At 38.0% G+C, this 18,957-nt stretch overlaps 1 protein-coding gene across 2 annotated transcripts in view; it reads left to right on the top strand.

The window, feature by feature from the left end:
* syt9b (synaptotagmin IXb) overlaps positions 1 to 18,957 on the top strand; it is a 47,456-nt gene that overhangs the window by 13,635 nt on the left and 14,864 nt on the right. For both annotated transcript variants that reach the window (XM_067501382.1, XM_067501383.1), the window contains exons 2-4: positions 8,815 to 8,990; positions 10,333 to 10,550; positions 11,152 to 11,692. In XM_067501382.1, the coding sequence (XP_067357483.1) occupies positions 8,815 to 8,990; positions 10,333 to 10,550; positions 11,152 to 11,692 (935 nt within the window). The remainder of the gene's footprint in view (positions 1 to 8,814; positions 8,991 to 10,332; positions 10,551 to 11,151; positions 11,693 to 18,957) is intronic.

Below are 18,957 nucleotides of genomic sequence, written 5' to 3'. Positions count from 1 at the left end.
ATTATTTGTAACTGCTAATCCTGCTTTAGGATTGCAGGGATGGGGGGGGGGTTGGAGCCCATCCAACCTGTGAGGTGGGGTACACCCTGGACAGGTCTCCAGTCTATTTTAGGGCCAACACAGAGAGACATTTAAGGTTGATTCAAATCTGGGACCTTCTAGCTGTGAGGCAGCAGCACTAACCACTTTACCACCGTGCTTTGTGTTACATGTTGTTATTATCTACATGAGTTAAACATTATTTAGCATCAAAACTATAACAGCTATTGTATTGCTTGTCCGTTTGGTTTCTCCAAGGATAAAACCTCATGACTTTAGTGATCCCTTAGCTTTTATTCTTTCAGGTTGATGTGTAGTTGTGAGTAAAATGTCTCAATGAGTAATTTATAAATTAATCAGTTAAGTGCAGTTGATCTATTTATGATCCCCCCAGATGAGCTGGAATAACCCTCTAACTGAATTCACATGTGTTGCTAAGCTAACAAACTAACCGTTACTATTAAAATCCCAACATGTTCTCATCCCACAGTATTCCATAACGCGACTTTTTTTTTTTACTCTACATCCTACATTATTGCTTTATGCGTAAAATATCGATATGTCTGCATTTCCATTGTACTACAATTAAAGCTCCAAGTGCCACTCCAAACAGGTACCCTAAGTGTCAGCACGTAATGCAGAAGGGACTGGGAAAAACAGCGCTTTTCGACACCTCAGGAATGAGAACAGCCTGTAAATCCTCCTAGTGACTGAGGAAGGCCCAATTCAGATGCCAGCAGGGCTGTAGACTCTTCTAAAATGGAGTAAGCTTTTTCAACCTTGCTTTACTAAAAATAGTACTCTCATGTTTAAGTTAAAAATTCATATTTAATTGCTGATTGCTATACAACCTGTAAAAAAAGAAAGGGAAGGAGGGATGTGTCTGCACATTGAAATAAAAAACTCCCAAATTAAGTGCTATCTTTTGACCTTTATAGTACTACACAAGTTGTACAAGATTGAAAAATATCCAATTATGCAAATATTATATACCTTTATTTAATCACTGGATTGCTTTTGACACTGATTAAAAAAAGCTGCTGATATAATACTATATTTCTAAAACTATTCATGGATTTTTATTGTTGTAAACTATCATGAGAAGGCTGCATTCATTCTTGTACTTTTTTGTGAGGATGTTTGTGTTGTAGTTGAACTGTGGGATCAGAGAGGGAAAGGGCAGTTTTTCAGTTTCTTGCTGAGAATTAAACAGTTCTGAACTTGAAGACTAACTCTAAATATACCCTGTATTGCGCGCACACACACACACACACACAAAAGACAGATGGACATAGTTACACACTCAAAGTCCAATAAATACATTTTTATTCCTTCTTGGAAAGTCTCCAAGCCTCTGACACTAGACAAATGTGTGGAACTGGTAAAAACATTTAGTGTAAGTATCATAGGTAGTGCTGTTGGTTCTATTTCTGCATCAGTGACTCCTTTTTCTGAGCCTCAATACAAATAAGCCTTTCTGCAGAATAGCTGGATAATCATACAGTGGAGACTGTGTGTGGTTCATTTACAAAACGCCTCATCAAACGGAGGTTTAGTCCAAATCAATAAAAACCACCATCTGTGGATCTGTTCGCTTTGGGGTTTAAGCTTGATTCACTTCAGAGGCAGAAAAACGCATTTACCAAGGCTTCTATCGGGAAGAGCCTCTCACATTGCTGAACAATGAAAGTCTGAGTCTGATCCCTTTCACTGATGTTTCTCTGTTGCCAACCAAGTGGCTTTTAAGCATTTTCTACACAATTGGTTGATATTATTTGTAAAAAAGATCACAAAATGAACACCTAAACTATCCTGCAGTCCATCACTTAATCTATAATAAATGCTGAAGTGAGTGCTTGTGAACTCCTGCTTCTGTGGTTTTTGTTTCTTCACCTATCTTTGGGCTTAGCTCAGCTCTGGTCCCACAAAGCTTGCTCACTTTCTGTTGGGCTAGGTCAGAGGTCCTCAATGATACTCTGCCCTGCTTGTTTTTCCAAAAATCCCTGTACTACCCACTGCTGATTATACGGATCAGGCGTGTTCAGTCAAATGGAAGATACCATTTCAGATGAAAGGGGAGCAGGAGAAAACAATTTGAAGTAGCAGGATTACAAAGAGGAGCAATTTTGAGATCATTCAAATTGTTCGCTGGTTTAGGCTTTCAGTGGGTCCCTGTGCTTTTCAAACAAACTAATGTGTTTGGTGGAGTTTCTAACAAACTGGCGGAGAGTTTTCACTAAATAACTTCATGCTACACAATTTATTACACAAACATTTTAGCTCTGGCAAACACTTCTTTAAAACATCTTCCATCTTTGCAGCTCAGAATAAAGCGCTGGGATCATAATTTACATCTTTTTAGAAAATAAATAAACACATTTCCTACAATAAACATCCTAGAAATAAAACAACAAAGCAGTCAGACTGACTGACAGAGAAGTGAATAGTTCTCTTTGTCCTCTGCTTTCTGGCAGCTAAAACAGATGGGCAATAGTAATTTTTAAATTGTATGCGCATCACACAGTGATAGTAGATTCTTCATCATTCCAAAGAAATAGACAATAATTTTCATTTACACCATTATACTAAATCAGTATCATTTTACATTATAATCTGAGCCTTTCTTAAAGTTACTAAACTTTAGACGCATACACATGTGTGGAAGAAACTGTTGTTGTGATGTGAGGTCCTGGTCTTGATGGAATAGAGCCTCTTGCGAGAGAGGAGGGGCTGAAACAGTTTGTGACAGAGGATGAGAGGGGTCGGTTGCAATCCTGGCTGGCATTCTTCAGGTCCTGGACATGTACAGCTCCTGGAGAGATTTGAGGGTGCAGCCAATAACCTTCTCAGCTGAGTACATGATCCGCTGCAGCTTCCCTGGCTATGGCTGCAGCAGACCAGACTATGATGGAGGATGTGAGAAATGAGACTGATGTCATCTGCAAACTTTAGGAGTTTGACAGACTGGTGTCCAGATGTGCAGCTGTTGGTATAAAGGGAAAATAACAGAGGAGATAGGACGCAGCCTTGGGGGATCCAGTGCTGATGGTCACTGAGTGAGAGACTTACTTCCCCAGCCTCACGAATTGCCGTCTGTCTGTCAGGAAGTCTGCAATCCACCTGCACATGGGAGAGGTTGTCTCGGAGCAGAGCTGAAGTCCACAAACAGTATCCTGGCGTAGGATCCTGGGGAATCCAGATGCTGGAGAATGAAGTAGAGGGCCTTGTTTACAGCATCGTCTACAGATCTGTTGGCTCTGTAGGCGAACTGCAGGTGGTCTGTTATGTATGGTGTCTGTTATGTTCTTGAGGTTGGGTGATTAAGTCCCATGATCGTTGCATTTTTAGGGGATGGTATGATGGCTCATAATCATATAGTAAAATATCACATTTAGTTTATTCATCATATTATATTTAGTACTTCAATCATTGTTCTGGTTATGTCACATCTAATTATCAACCTGCATCTTTCAAATGACAGTGTCAAATACTTGGAAACAGCATGTACTGTTTTCAATTATGTTTTCACTGAATAAAAACATTACAAAAAATTGAAAAAAATCAAGTCCAATGATTATGCACCACAATTCAACTTCATACAAACATCTACAACACTCCTTCTTGTTCATGCACATCACATACTGTGTGCAGGATACAGTGGAAAAGCTTTCACCTAGCTTCATAAGATTGTTATTACGCCGTCTACAGAGCAGAGTATTATTTCAGACAGTCAAACCTGCTTGTGCACTCTAGAAGTCACATACATTCTTCATAGTTCATATTGTCAAAGCGAAGCTAATTCATACTTCACAGAGAAATTGCTTTGAGAATGGATAGGTTTGGGCTTGCTAAACTGCATTTAATTTTATAATACACAACACATCAAAGATGGAAAGGTTAAGCTAATGGCCATGAGCTGCAATGAGATACTTTTTCAGAGTTGTAATAATAAGAGCCACAGCCCCAAACTAAACATTTAAAGGACATATTTGCTTTAATGTGTTTGTGTGACTTCAGACTTTATAAGTGAAGTGGATATAAAATAGTGGTTAATTAAATATGGACATGGACATTTAGTTGATCATGCATCCACCATCTTTGTTCAAAAACACTTTATGTTTGAAGGAGTTATTACTTCATGCATGTTCATATTTAATTATAATTGTCAACTTCCTTTAGTGAGGAGTGAGCTCAATGATTATTAAAGTGCCTGAATCCAATTAACTTTCACTAGATGCACAGGGTTTAAGCCTTGGTGCCTTGATTGCACCCTGTGAGAGGACTTGGAAAGTGGAGACACCCTGTGGCTTTAGAAAATGCTCTAACAGAGGTAATTGAATGAAGTCATAGTGTTGTCAGAGCCAGACTTAACAAGGAAGGTGCAACAGTGCTTTCACTGTCTTTTGTTCAATACTAAATAAAAGGAAAGTGGTTTGAAAGGACGATGGACAGACATCATTACATGAGTTTCATTTTATTTTGATAGAGAAAAACTGAGTTGTGGATGGGAAATATTTTTGTTGTGGAACATGTTCATTAACGTGTTCCACAACAAAAATATAATATTGATGATGCAGCAAAGCACAGAACAAGGTCCACGCTCCTCTATCTGTGCCAGCTGAAAACACAAAGCCCTGCTGTGTGACAGGATGCATACTCTATTTCATCTCTTTGCTGCTTTCACTGCATCCAGCCACTGCTGTACAATGGGATGCAGAGCCGCAGTAGCTTTACCTGCTTTGTTTCATAAATCATAGTTCTGATATCGCTTCAAGTCTAATGAACATAATGTTTTTACCCATTTATTGTGTTATTAGAATATATCAACCAGCAAATCACTATCATCAAAGACCATTTTAAGAACATTATGAAAAGAAAACTCATCATTTAATATTTTATTTTCCTAGAAATAGTGCATTTCACTAAAAGTCATTATGTTTCCAAGTCTCCACACCAATAGAAAGTTATTTATTGGTGTTTTAGCATCTTTCAGCTCAGTATTTTGATTTTCAGGCCTTCAAACTCTAATTATCATTGCTTCCAGCTGCACCAGACAGCTGTTTGTAATTTTTAAATACATGAACAACTTGCCCAACACAAAAAAGCAAACAAAAATTGTTAGGAGCAAGCCGGGAAAAACAGTGGAGCATTTAGCAGTTGTAGAATTATTACTGTGTAAATGAGCAATTTGCATCTAATATGTTGAGTTATTTAAGTTGGCCTTGCTACTTCCTCAAATTATGAATAGTTTTTAAAACATAAAGATAAGAAGAGAAATCATTGAATGCCGCCTCAAATTAACAAACAACTGCACTATACTTCAAGATTTACTTTATTTGGCTTTGAATTCACTGACAGAACCAACTAACACACCTTTTCAATATGTCTTCCTTGAAATGTGTCATGTTTCTTTAATGCTGTGCTTCTCACTAATATGCAGTTGCTAAGGCCATGCCTTCAGAGTATTGCATTATAGTTTAGCTTTGATGCTGTTTGTGGTCTGTTCAGTCATGTCACTGTAGGTCTTGTGGGATGACATCACCATGAGCAGAGGGGTGCCATGAATTAAAAACTCCTGATCCTGAGCATGACCATGTTCACAGCCATTTGCCTCGCTAGAGAAGGCAGTGATACTGTTGCTATGGATACTGTACAATTTATCACTTACTTCCAATTAATTGTTTTTCATACCTGGAGTCAAAGTCTGTAGTTTAGTTTACATGGATTGTATAACAATAGCTGACAATCAGCTGGTGGAAAGTGAGCTCCTGGAGGTATAGCAAACTAAAATATAATATTAATAAATAAATATTTTTTTACATTTATAGTTACTCAGGTTTTGTTCAAGTTCTTTAGTCATTTTTAATGTTTTAATTTGTGTTAATATGTGTTTCTAACCTACCCTCAAGGTTATAAAAGGATTGGACAAAATAATCACCTTAGACTTGACTCACCTGTCAACTGCATTTTTAAATGTATATACATTTAGGGTCTGGAAAGGTGTGAATTTAGTTGTGATATATTCAAAATGTGGTGTAAAGTAAATAATGGATTGTAAATTTTAAAAGATCTAGTCATTTAATGCATTTTCAGTTAACACAATCAAAAATAAAGTTTAACCTCAATCCAGGCCTGGAATCTTCCATCTTGTCTTTGTAAAAGAAAACTTTTAGAAAACTAAAGAAATGTTTCTTTTTCTTTTGTAATTCATTATATACTGTAATACCCTTGCAACACAGCATTGGGTACTTTATGTTTCTATAACTGTTGAGTCAAGTTGTTGAAAAAACATGACTCACTTGCAGAGAAAATATACAGTTAAAGAAAAGTGCTTGAAGTAAGTATGCCTTTTCTTCTTTGTTTAGTGTCACAGTAGAAGAGGATTGCAAAAACTCCTCTGAATCTGCACCTTCCGTAGTTTCAGAAGACTGGAAAATACATTTCTCCTTAACTGATGGGATTTATAGATGCAAATAGTCTGTCTCATCTTAGCTTATCTCAAACTCGCCTCTAAGCACTCTCTACCACCACATTATGAGAGATGCTCTCAGCTCTGTTAACAGGAAAGACAAATAACAAACAATTATTTTATCAGAGGCTAACACTGGCCAAACCAGCTAAATGCAACATAAATGTGGCATTTGAAAGCATAATATATTTTTAATAATTTCCCACCATGTCATAGGTGAATAAGCTTCCTTGGGTGGTAGTGGATGCTCAGTGGATCAGTTATTTGGTCTGTATGTCATTGAATTTGCAGCATATTATACTGAAGGACACTTAGTCTGGTTAGTTTACAAAATTCAGACATTCTTTGTCTGTGTTGAGTCTGATTCAGAATGACTCGCAATACAGTAAAAGAGACCTGAAGAAGAAGGCAGCGATGAAAGATTCAAAAAGCACAGTGAAAGCTTCTTACCTCATCAGGCAATCTGCACCATGCCTTTTAGCTGTTAAAAGCTGCTTTACAAGAAAAGAGGTAACCAATATTCAATGAGCACTTCAACCTGCTACCCAGTAATTAAAGTGAGAAAACTCTCCTCAGCTGTAAAATCATCAATCATCATCCATATGGCTCTTCTTGTGATGTGCTTTGTTACTTGTTGTGTGACAGTGCAGAAAAATTCATAGACATAGAAGCTGTGTTGCTATGCAGGAATTTAACAATCCCATCTTAAATGTTCATTAATTCTTGTGATTATTTTGATTTTAAGACCACATAGTGATATTGGGTGACTGTGGCACAGGAGGTAGAGTGGTCGACCACCAATGCCACCATTGTTATATTGATCCCTGGCTCCTCCGATCACATGTCAAAGTTTCCTTGAGCAAGACACTGAACCCCATCGGTTTGATTGTGACTACAAATAGGTGAATGTGAATGAGAACTGTTGAGAGAAATCAACAGTTTGATCCCGCCATCCTTAGTCATTGTTTCCATTATAGAACAGCAATATTGATTCGTATCACAAAGTCTTTACTGGGAGGTGGTATGTTTTCCAAGTCCAGCATAAATAGGTTCCACTCTTTGCAACAAATGTTTGTGACACTAAGTTGGCACGGGAGAACAGTGACTACATGAGTTCCTCTGATTTTCCTACCCTTACATGGTCTGTCGGGATAGTTCTGTTGCCATTGGGCTTCTCCCTCCCTTTATCTTATTTCCAGTCAAATGAGTCTATCTACTGTAGTCAAAGTCCACAGGAGTAGTAAGACGTTGCACAGGTTTTTTCAGTCAACTTAGAAAGTGAAGCTGTAAAGGTTAGTGCTGAACAAATGCTGTACTCTGTAAACAAACCAGTGTTGACAGTAGGATGTGATAAAGTGTTCAGTTTATCCAGCAAGCTGCCCCACATGTTACTTTCCCCATGGCGTTGGCCTTAGATGCTACTGTAAATGGTTATATCTTGCTTTTTTTTTTTCATTCTAATTCAGAGATAACTGTGAAAAAATGATTGGACTGAATTCATGTTTATTCTAAGCACTTTTGGAAGCCGACCAGTTGCCGCTGCTGTTAACTAGATTTCTCCAGCCCTTGAATCTCTAATAGAGGCAGTGATACCTACTTTTAGGAGAAATCCAGCATGTTCAAAAAACCCAAAGTTATGCATCAGTTTGGAAGGGAGTGAGGTTCTTTCTTGAGTTGAGCTGGGTTCTGTATCAAAGATTTAGTTTACTTGAGAGTTGGTCATTTATCTTCTGAACCTACTGAGAAATGTCCCCTCTTCTCTCTAAATGGTTCTCTAGTTGCCCTCCGGAGTGTAAATCTCACAAACAAGTAGATGTTTTACACATGGGAGCCACAAAGTAAAGAAAAACAGTAACAACCAAGACTTGAGGTGATTTGATTCTTTATTCCATTTTCCTTGCTGCCTTGGTGATACTTTAAAAAGCTTTTGATGGAATGAAAAATGGCTTGCCTTAACAATGTTTCTCCCCGTAAACAGGAATTTGTAATAAGCCAAATCAATCTCACTCTCCAGAGATTGTTCTTTGTTTTTTGAGGTTGCATTTTTGCACTTTGGTGCCTCTACATAAAGGTAACGTGTAGCTGTCTCTAAATCCAAAAGTATTTATTTAATCTATGTGAGTCCCTTTTTTCTTCTTCAAATTTTGCCCACAGCGAGCAAATGTAATAATTTTTCCTTTTCATTTAGCATTCTGAGCAAACACAGTCTGTTCTCCCTGGGGAGCCAGGACTGTCTGTGCCAGCAATTTTCACTGGCAAAGCTGTGTTCACTGTTCACTGAGTCTCTCTTTTTTCTCCATCTCTAGATGTATCGGTGAGCCTGTTGTCCCTGCTGGTGACCACCTGTGGTCTGGCTCTCTTCAGTGTTTCCCTTTTTGTCTCATGGAAGCTGTGCTGGGTGCCACTACGTGGCCGTTTCCTCCCAGATGTCCTCAAGGGGGCACACTTCCTGGGAGGAGACCAACAGCCGGTACTCACAGAGGTAAGGAAGAAGAGATGTAGATTTTTCTACTAGGGTTGAGCAAAGATTAAAGTCAATAATAATGTTTAACATTATATCAAAGATTGTTCTGGTATGGTCCATGTTTGTTGATATGTCTGACTGCCCTGCCAAGCTAAATTTATATTGAGATATGATCACAATATGAGCAGAAACATGAACATTTGTTGATATAAATAAATATACATAGCGAGATACAGACCACATGTAGCACTAATGTAACCTTAGTTACTGGACACATTATTTTCTTGAATATTTAACTTTACAGCGCTGATATTTATCATACTACACTTGCCTGGGTTACCGGAGGAAGGTTGTATGGGTGACACGGGAGGAGAGTGTGCCCAGAAAGTAAAATTTGGTTCTGTTTATTAGCCACACTGGATAATCTTACCCAATTCAAAAAAATAGGGCTGCACTGGCGTTAGTCTTAAGATTAGTGATAAGAATCAGGTTCTGCCTAGTCCACCCGCTACCAACTTTGCTGGGGTCTGTTACACTCTGCTTGACTCTTCAGGTAGTTGTCATTTAAGAAATAATGAATGATGAGCGAGATTACTTCAAAATGCCAAGCAGAAACAACTGAAACCCTCCAATTGGTTAAAAGAGTGTCCTCTCAAGAGAGGGAAATCAGATCATTGTTTGGGGCTCTCCTCATAGAAATTTAGGAAAAGAGGCCCCACTCATATTGACACATTTTGCAACACATTTAAACCTTTTTAAACCTCCCATAAAGGGACTATAGAGTGAATCACAGCTGCCCCAAAAAACCAAGAAGGTGAGCACCTTCCAGGATACCTAATGTATGACCGATGGCTACTCTTTGTTAGGACAGTCACCCAGCTACCTGTAACTGTTGTTTTTAAATGTTAGGTGTAACCATCAGTGCAATGAAATTAACATACCAAAAGGAAAATCTGATGAGGTAAAATGTCAAATGGGTTAGTTTGGGGATACTCGATGGGCTTCATTGCTTGGGGCACCTAAAATCTAGAAGGGCCACTGGGCCTGGATTGCTGCCTGAATTGCAGGCTGGAGGCTTGGAGGTTTAGGGGCTTCAACAGCACCTCTCCACAGGTTTGGGAGTGTATTACTACAAAATAAAAAGTGTACATATTGATTCTGTAATATTAGATGCAAAGGACCCCAGAAAAGGACCAATATTTAAAACTAAAGCACCGAAATCACGGATCGGACTTCTGTAAAAATTAACATCTTAAGTCCTCACAAAACTTTCCCGAAATGCCCCAACCTGAATTGCCATTTCCAATTAGCATTTGCACAAACATATTCAGAGAAATATAAACAGGTTTCTGTCGTGCAGGTGGATGGGGAGGAAAGGGAGTACAGTGAGGATGGTTGCGTGAAGGAGTCTACAGGGCCACTCTCAGCTGTGGCTGTCCCAGAGTCTGCCCTAAAGATAAGCCACACTTCACCTGACATCCCACTGGAGACCCAGGCCAAGGTGGAGAAAAATCAGCCACACACTCTGGCCAGGGACAAGGTCCAGAGACAAATTACTGAGCCTACCTCATCTGTACGGTCAGTACAAATCAGTCCCTGAAGCTACAGTCCAATTTTTGGCGTTGCCAGTTAAACACAGATGGACACACACTGTTATTCCGCCTAGACTACAGAGACACTTTAACACAAAATCCATTGTGTCCAAATTTTAACCAAATTTTGAAAAAACTGGCAAAAGAAAAGGAGCCATAATGTGAATTATATAAGAAATAAACAGTTCTAGTTATTTGGCACAAAACCATTGCAGTAACAAAATGACAGTTAAAACTGCATCGCTCAAACCTCATGTTTAGTTCATATATTAATTCTGGGAAGGTTAAAATGTCCTCAGTTTCTGCCACATTCTCTTCAGTAGAAATGTAAGCCACATGCTTTATATGTAAGGATTAAAGAGCCATTGCTCTTCATCACATTTACTTTATACTGATACAGAAAACTTCCACCCCAGCCAATTCAAAACATTGTATTGACATTTGAATATATTTTTCTTCAACTTTTCAGTGATTAAACTATTGGAAATTGAAGAAGCACATAAAAAGCTGGTAGATAAAAACACACACTACCTCAGAATGACAGCAAATGATGCTTCAGGCCTTTTAATTTAAATTCTTTGTTGCAGGCACAACTCTATCCGTCGTCAGATGAACTTGTCCAATCCGGACTTCAACCCTGCTCAGTTCCAGCGCCAGGACTCTCTATCTGGTTTGGGCCGAATCAAACCAGAACTCTACAAACAGCGCTCAGTGGACGCAGAAGATAGTCGTCACACTGACAGCTGTGGGCATCTCTACTTCATCCTGAAGTTTGACTTTGACCTCGAGCAGCTGATTGTGAAGATCCACAAGGCCCAGGACCTTCCTGCCAAGGACTTCTCAGGGACCTCAGATCCTTACGTCAAGATTTACCTGCTGCCTGACCGCAAAACCAAGCACCAGACTAAAGTGCACCGCAAGACACTCAACCCAGTGTTCGATGAGGTGTTTCTCTTTCCGGTGGCATATACTGAGCTGTCGAACCGAAAGCTGCACTTCAGCGTCTACGACTTTGACAGGTTCTCACGGCATGATCTGATAGGCCAAGTGGTGGTGGACAACTTCCTGGATCTTGCTGACTTTCCCCGGGAGACAAAACTGTGCCGAGACATTCAATATGTAACCTCGGTGAGAAATCATCTTTTTTCTATTTTTTTGATGTTGTGTCCCTGTCTCTCTCTCCTGTATGTGTTTTAGGACATGTATTTGCATCACACCATTTTGCAGCCCATTTGAAGTTGGATACCGTCGTAAGTCTATGAGGGCAGAAGTGTCCCGGTCCAAATCTCATGTCATTTCTTCAGTCTGGCCAGAATCTGCTCAAACAATCAAAAAGAGCAAAAATCCTTGTATGACTCTGTTCAAAGGAAGGATATAATGTCAAAGGACCATTGTCTATTTCCCCTCCAAGTGGAACTCATCTGGGGTTTCAAGAGGCTGAGACATAGAAATATACTTAGACACAGTTAATGTTTAATGAAAGCAGTAGGAAACACTTTTGGGGAGTGACCCAGATCTACACTGACAGACTGGGGCTGGTTTGACAGAGATACAGTGACACTGTCTATATTTCACTGTTCTCTTGGAATTCACTCAGTGCCAGAATCTACAGCGTTGGGTCACTGAGTCACTCAGTAAGGAATTTAGGGACATCCTGATGGTTTCCCTGTCTTATGGAGTGAGAAGTGCAGGCTTCTGTGGCTCTGTTTGGGAAAGAACCTTATGTGTTTTTGGGTTTATCAACAGCGATAGTGAGGCCAAGCAGGTACATGGCAGATTTTAGTACAAAATTAAGCACAGATGCTGTATATGAAACATTTAATCCAGTTCAGTGGACAATACATTATGAACATAACCAATTGGCGAACATAAATGGTTTTTTGGTCATGTACGGCTACCCAAAATGTACCTCTGGTATAAAACACAACAATAGCAGCCATCTTATTGTGCACTCACACAGATACAGATATAAAGCTCAATATTTAACATCAAGCAAAACAAAACGTGGGATCATGGCGAGCATGGGTAGGACAATACTTGCTTGATATTTTTACAGTCAGTTACCATGTTACAGACTGATCTGTAGCTCAGGTCAAAGAAAACGTAATAAATGTTTGCTTACATCCTTGTTAGATACAATTTTTAACAAAGTGAAACTAATTAGTTACAAACCGTGAGAGGCCCATTACTTTCGTGTCCATTTCTAGGCTCATTTCTATGTCTGTTAAAGATGTGGTTCATAAACATTACCATAAGTTGCCATCTTATTTCAGTAGTATTAAATGAGCTACCTTTTAGGTTTTGCCACACGAAGGCATCTAATAAAAGATACGTATAGTTATTGTCTTGTGGCAATTGTCATAACAGTGTATAATGTAACATACTTACTCATCCTTTAATAGCTGTTCTTGTTTGGGTACTTTAGTGCTGTTTGGTTTGAATGAAGATATTACTTTGTCTTTTCCTTTGTTACAAGTCTGGCATGGTTTTCCAACAGCTCCCACATATGATCAGCACTTGACTGTTATATTAGTATTAGTATCACTAGTAAAGGCCTCCCCACCATCATACCCCATCCTCTGTGTATAACATCCCTTATTTGGAATCATTAGACCAACTGTCAGCAAATCACCAATGAAGGCCTGGTTCACACAGTTTGCTCTGAATAGATGCTTTCTGCTTGAACTCTGTGAACCACTGATGTTAACTCTAAGCTGAGGTTCTGATAATCTATGCGACAGACTGAACATATATTGCATTGGATCATATCCTGCTACGACATATTTGTGGAATGAATAAAGAACTACATTTATATACAGACATGTAGATATAGAGGTGACTTTTAAAAGGATGACGACCATGTAGACTCGAGCACTTTCAAACCAGACAAACAAGTTCAACTCTGATGCTGTGCTAAATGTCACTCTGGAGTTTTTTGCTACCAAGCCATGACATTTGACATCCTCCTCTAGTTGTAACCATCCAGGTTAAATAGTAAAGTAATTAATAGTTAAAATTCACATGCACAATGTATGGACCCCTCTGTTTCACATTAGCGTAGTGTTGTTTTAATATGCTTAATTGTTACCTATTCAAATTATGAAGACTTTAAAGCATTGAATAAACTACCAGCATGATCCCCTGAATGTACTGAATTATTTAATTTATCATAGTTCATATGCTTCTGTGTATAGCCAGATGTGGTATTAAATACACAATCAAAAGAGAGATGGAGGTGTCTCTAGTTATTTATGTCCAGGCGCCCTCTGCAAGTGAGATATAGGTGAACACAAATCTATTGACTTTCAAAATCTGGGCTGTTCCTATCATGGTGTCTGACATACTTATTAATAATAGGCTGGTTAATGAAGTTACTGCCAGTTACTGCCCAGTGTGCACTTGCAAATCTACTGTCACAGCAAAGTCCTCAAAACAAATCTCCACAAAGGTGTGCTGGGTAGGATGCAGGATGATATCCATAGAGATGACCTCAGAGCTGAGAGGTGTGAAATGCAGTGACAACTTTAATACATTTAATTTAAATAAGAATGGAAACCCCCAGCCTCTGACAGGCGGTTGAGGTGGTTTTGCTCCACTGCATCTCATTGTCAGACTTTTCAACGCTGGTTGGCTGTTGTGTTTTAAGCAGATGAGCTGATTAGACACTATATTGTATATTTATATATTTATTTAGCTTACATTCTCTTTGGTGTAGTTTTGATGGGTCAGAGGCTGTAGCTGCTGATTCAACCCAGTTTATAAAAAATGACTTTCCCACAACTATACATTAGGCATTATACAATAGCAAAAAAAGACGTTTATTATTTTCTATTATGGTTATGCTTGGACCAAAGGTTGTGTTAGACTTTCTCACTGATCATCATTGTGATAAAAATTCTAATTCTATATTCCATAACAATCTATTATCATCATCCATAATTTTAATGTTTATTTCTACATTTTAAGAATCATTTACTTGCATGTTTTCATTCACATATTTACATTTTTTAATATTTAAAATACAGAACAAGCATAACGATTATGCACTGGGCTCTGAACTTGCTGGCCCAGACCTTGTTGCTTGTTGTTTTATGTTATTTTTATGTATTTGGTGTATTTTATGTCCTGTTTCCTGTACAGCAACAATCTTTAGGTCCACTGTAGATACAGAACATTTAAATTATTAATGAAGATGAATTGCACGCTGTCACTTTTACATGTTGGAAACACGTAGCCTGTCAAACCTGTTACAGTTACAAGTTAAGGAAGATGGGCTTCTACATTTGTGTCTGAAAATATGCATTATATTTATATATATGTACATAATATTAATGTAAATTTTTTTCTACTTTGAGGGTATAAAAATACAGAATGATTAGCTCAGACCATAATTGTGAGGAGCACGAAAAACCCCCAAAACATGTTGGAAAATAGCTTCCTGCTTGTAATTCTGAATCCGACATATGATTTGACAGTGTAAATTTAATCAGTTTATCTGGACACTTTAATGTTAAATTGTTCTTTATATCCAGAGGCCCGTGTAAGTATATGATACCACCAATTATTTTTAAAAGATTTGCTGAGAAATTATCATTCATTGAACTTGCTGGTTGTTGCTCAGTCTAGTAATGCAAAGACCCAAGTTTGTTCTCAAACACCTTTCAGACTTTTAACAACATCGCAGTTAAATAAGGTCAGTGTAAATGGGTCAGAACCTCCTCTAAGGCAGTAAACATGTGAACTCTCCTGTCTCCTGTGTCCAAGTCTGACAAGTCCAATTTCTAAATATAATCCCTGATTAATCATCCATTTACCCAACACAGACTGTAATTACCAATGCAAACTATTGCACTTATCATCAAGGGATTTATTTACCTTGAGCCACTTTGAAATTTTCTGCAAGATCTTAAGATAAAATATTGCACCACTTGGTTCTTATAATGCTTCTTCATTAAATTTAAAAGTTCTTTTTGCTTTAAAGTATTGTGTGATTGTGAGTAACAGATTGGGTAGATAGTTATGACTCATGTATTACTATTATCAATATTATCATTTGTCCCATTCATTGTAATCTGTTTTCTCTAACCCTCAATTAGATTAGTTGGGTCAGACTTTGACATTCACATACACACTTATTAGAAAAGTAATCTCTTAATAAATTAATATGCAGCAGCAAATCTTTTCAAATGGAAATGTAACATTGACAGGATTGTGTTTTATACATAACAGGAAATATGAAACTGACTGATTTGGCAAGTCTCAAAACTGTGAGCTGTGGATGTATCAGTAAGATTCAACATTCAGCCCGAACCATGATCTTTTTTTGACTAATCAAAGTTATTTTGTTGTCTAAACCTAATCAGGCAGTACACGTGGATGTGACTGTGGTGCGTCATGCGCACCTGTCTGACCTCAATCCACTTGTCTAGTGAAGAATTTATAGGACACCTGTACTGAAGGATGTAATGTGTAGCAGTCATGTTGTTGTCAGTTTCCTAGCATCCACCTATCCATCTATATGTGAGAAAGAGCTAATGAAACGTACAACTGTACGTTCCTACTTGCACCCTCCTCTCACTGTCCTTAGCAGAACTAGGTTACCTCCCTTGGCATTATAGGAAGGACCCAGCGCTGGTCCGGTCTCTAGTCTGTTTGCATTAATCATGGCTGCTGGCACAGAAGGAGCCTCTAGCCACCATCACTCATAAACACTGCACTGGTAAATACGCAAACAGTGTGGTCCTCTCTGAAAGGAACATTTTGGCTAATTCATCTGTTTTTTCTGTACCCTGGATATTAAAATGGAGAATCCTCCCCATAAAAGACAACAATTAAAGGAGGCTGCAGTAGACACCCGGAAAAGCAGATCAAAAGAATGCAGCAATGTGATAGTGTCACTGAGTCGTTGGCCTATTGTCTTTACTGCTAACGAGGGATTTAAAACCAAATAATTACTTTAATTTATGTTAATATTGTCCATACTTTTAGAGATAAAATGTTCTGATCTGATTCAAAATCTTCTATATTGTTTAATGTGTTGCGTGTAACTGTCAAAATGTAAACACCATCAAACGAAAGCTAAAATACTGAACTCTCATATCAATCATTTGCCTTTGTGAGGTTAATCGTTGGGATTAATGAAACAGCTCTAATGTAGTCTGGAGCTTGATTCCTTGTTATTTTTGTTGTTTACATAGAGTGTGTGTTGTTCTTTAATCATACACATCAGAGAAGATTGAACTTTCTGCTGATCAAAACTGCAGTATTTTCTGTAGAATCCTCACAATCTGGAGCAAATTATTGGATGTTGTGTTCAACTCTGAACTCTCTGAGCTTTACTTCACCAACGTTTTGACCACCACTGGTCGTCTTCAGACTTTTAACTCACCTATTAGTCGATACCAAACTCCAAAGTAAAGGAAGCTACTGTACCACTGACAGCTTAGCACCACTCATTTTTATTTGAATTTCTCTGTTAAAGTAAACTACTGGTTTAACGGTTTCCAGACACTTGTGACTGACCCACCTCAACCCCACCCAAAATGTCCTTTCTCTTCCTCAGTTTTGGCTATGGAGCAGGCCTGACACAGTTACACATGGCCTGATCAACTTGTGCTCTAAATACCAGTTTACACGTATCCACAATAATCCTGTTTGTGAGGACACCATCTACGTGTTTGATCTGACTGTTGTATTTCCTCCCTTTGATTAATGTCATCTCAGTGCCATCTTTCAGCTTACAGCAAAATATTTTGGAAACAGAGGCAATTAAGTGCTCAGAGAGAATGTAACCAGCTCCTAAAGGGCCAATCAAGGCTATTGACTGCAGACTGGTTAACTTGTAATCAGGACTTTGATAAATGGGGTCAGCACGTGCATACAGTATTTTGTGTGTGGATGTGTGTGGTTAATTCAGGAAAGGAGGTCTCAACGTTGACGCATGGCACAATATAACAAGCATTCATTCTCTCATTTGCCTTTATTGACTGAGAAATATGAAACTTCAGATGTTTATAGTCTAAGATATCACAGTGGTCAAAATGCTTAGAATCTATTTACAGATATGGTGGGAACTTTCTGTTTTGTTTTGTCCTCATTTTTTAAAAACAGACAATAACTTTTTTAGCTTGTTTTTTTTTTTTTTGCCAACCACTACAACATAAGCTATCAGAATTTAAACCTTGGATTTATAAGAACGTTAATCAACAATTGTTAGCATTTGTAAAACTGATATAAAACTAAATTTGCAGGGTAGCATTTACGGATTTATCCACATCCTTAAAAACCATTAGTTGACTAAAAGTCTTCATTATTTTACTGACACATTTTAGCACAGGGCATCAATCAGATTAATTTGCAGGATGTTTGGACAGAGTGCATATAGAGCTTCAGATTTCATGCTTCCACTTTGACAGGGGTAGATGGCGCTAATATGGATTTAAATGAATGGTGCTAGTATGGATTTCAAGCTGTTCAGTATGCACTTTTATACTAAATACATTGAAAAATATATGGCAGAACTCAATGGATTAAACATTTATGACTCTTACATTTCCCCTGGAGTATTTTCAGAATAGCTGAAACAACCAAAATAATGTTACTGTCATGATTTAGGGACAGGTCTGGACCCAAATGCAGGGCCAAGGCAAGTTACAGTTTGAAAAGGTTTATTAACTAATAATTACAGCTAAAAGAAAAAGAAAAAAGCTTTAGTAGTGAAGAGGCTGATTGAAGAATATGAACTCCAGGTAAGAGTTGGTGGCACTGGAGAGAGTGCGTGTATGTGTGTGAGTGAGTGTGTGTGTGTATGTGTTTGTGTGTGTGTGTGTGTATAATTATCAGAATGATCACCTTTCGGACTCTTGTAACTTTGTAAATTGGTGTATACTTTCTAAGATGACAGATTAAAACAACGATTATCAAATCAGGGCTCAAAACAAGTGTGACTTGGGTGTTACCTTTGTAATCATAAGTTGACAAAGTAAGAGCATTTTACAAAGTATTGTCAACAAAGAAGACGATAATAAAATACACAGAAATATTGATTAATTTTTTAAAAGGAGCAATATTAAAATCTTCATTAATACCTCTTGGGTTTCGAATTTTATTAATTAAAAATGCAAAACAAGAGTTGATGAAATGATGAAATCTCCTTGTAATAAAGTCTTTGTTGGTGAAACTGAGCACCCAATGAAACAACAGGATAAATGAACATTTTCTGTAAGAGCTCTACCAAAAGACACACAACACACACACACAGCAACCACCTTATAGAGTTTCTGGATACAAAGAAGTTTATTTGTGACCTGGAGATAGTAACAATAATTCTGTTAGAAAACACACAAAAGCATTTTGGATTTATTTTAAAGCTTCAGTTTCATATTAAACTTTGT

This window comes from Channa argus, chromosome 4, assembly GCF_033026475.1.
Source record: "Channa argus isolate prfri chromosome 4, Channa argus male v1.0, whole genome shotgun sequence".
Taxonomy (NCBI): Eukaryota; Metazoa; Chordata; class Actinopteri; order Anabantiformes; family Channidae; genus Channa; species Channa argus.
This window is presented reverse-complemented; position numbering and strand designations above follow the sequence as displayed.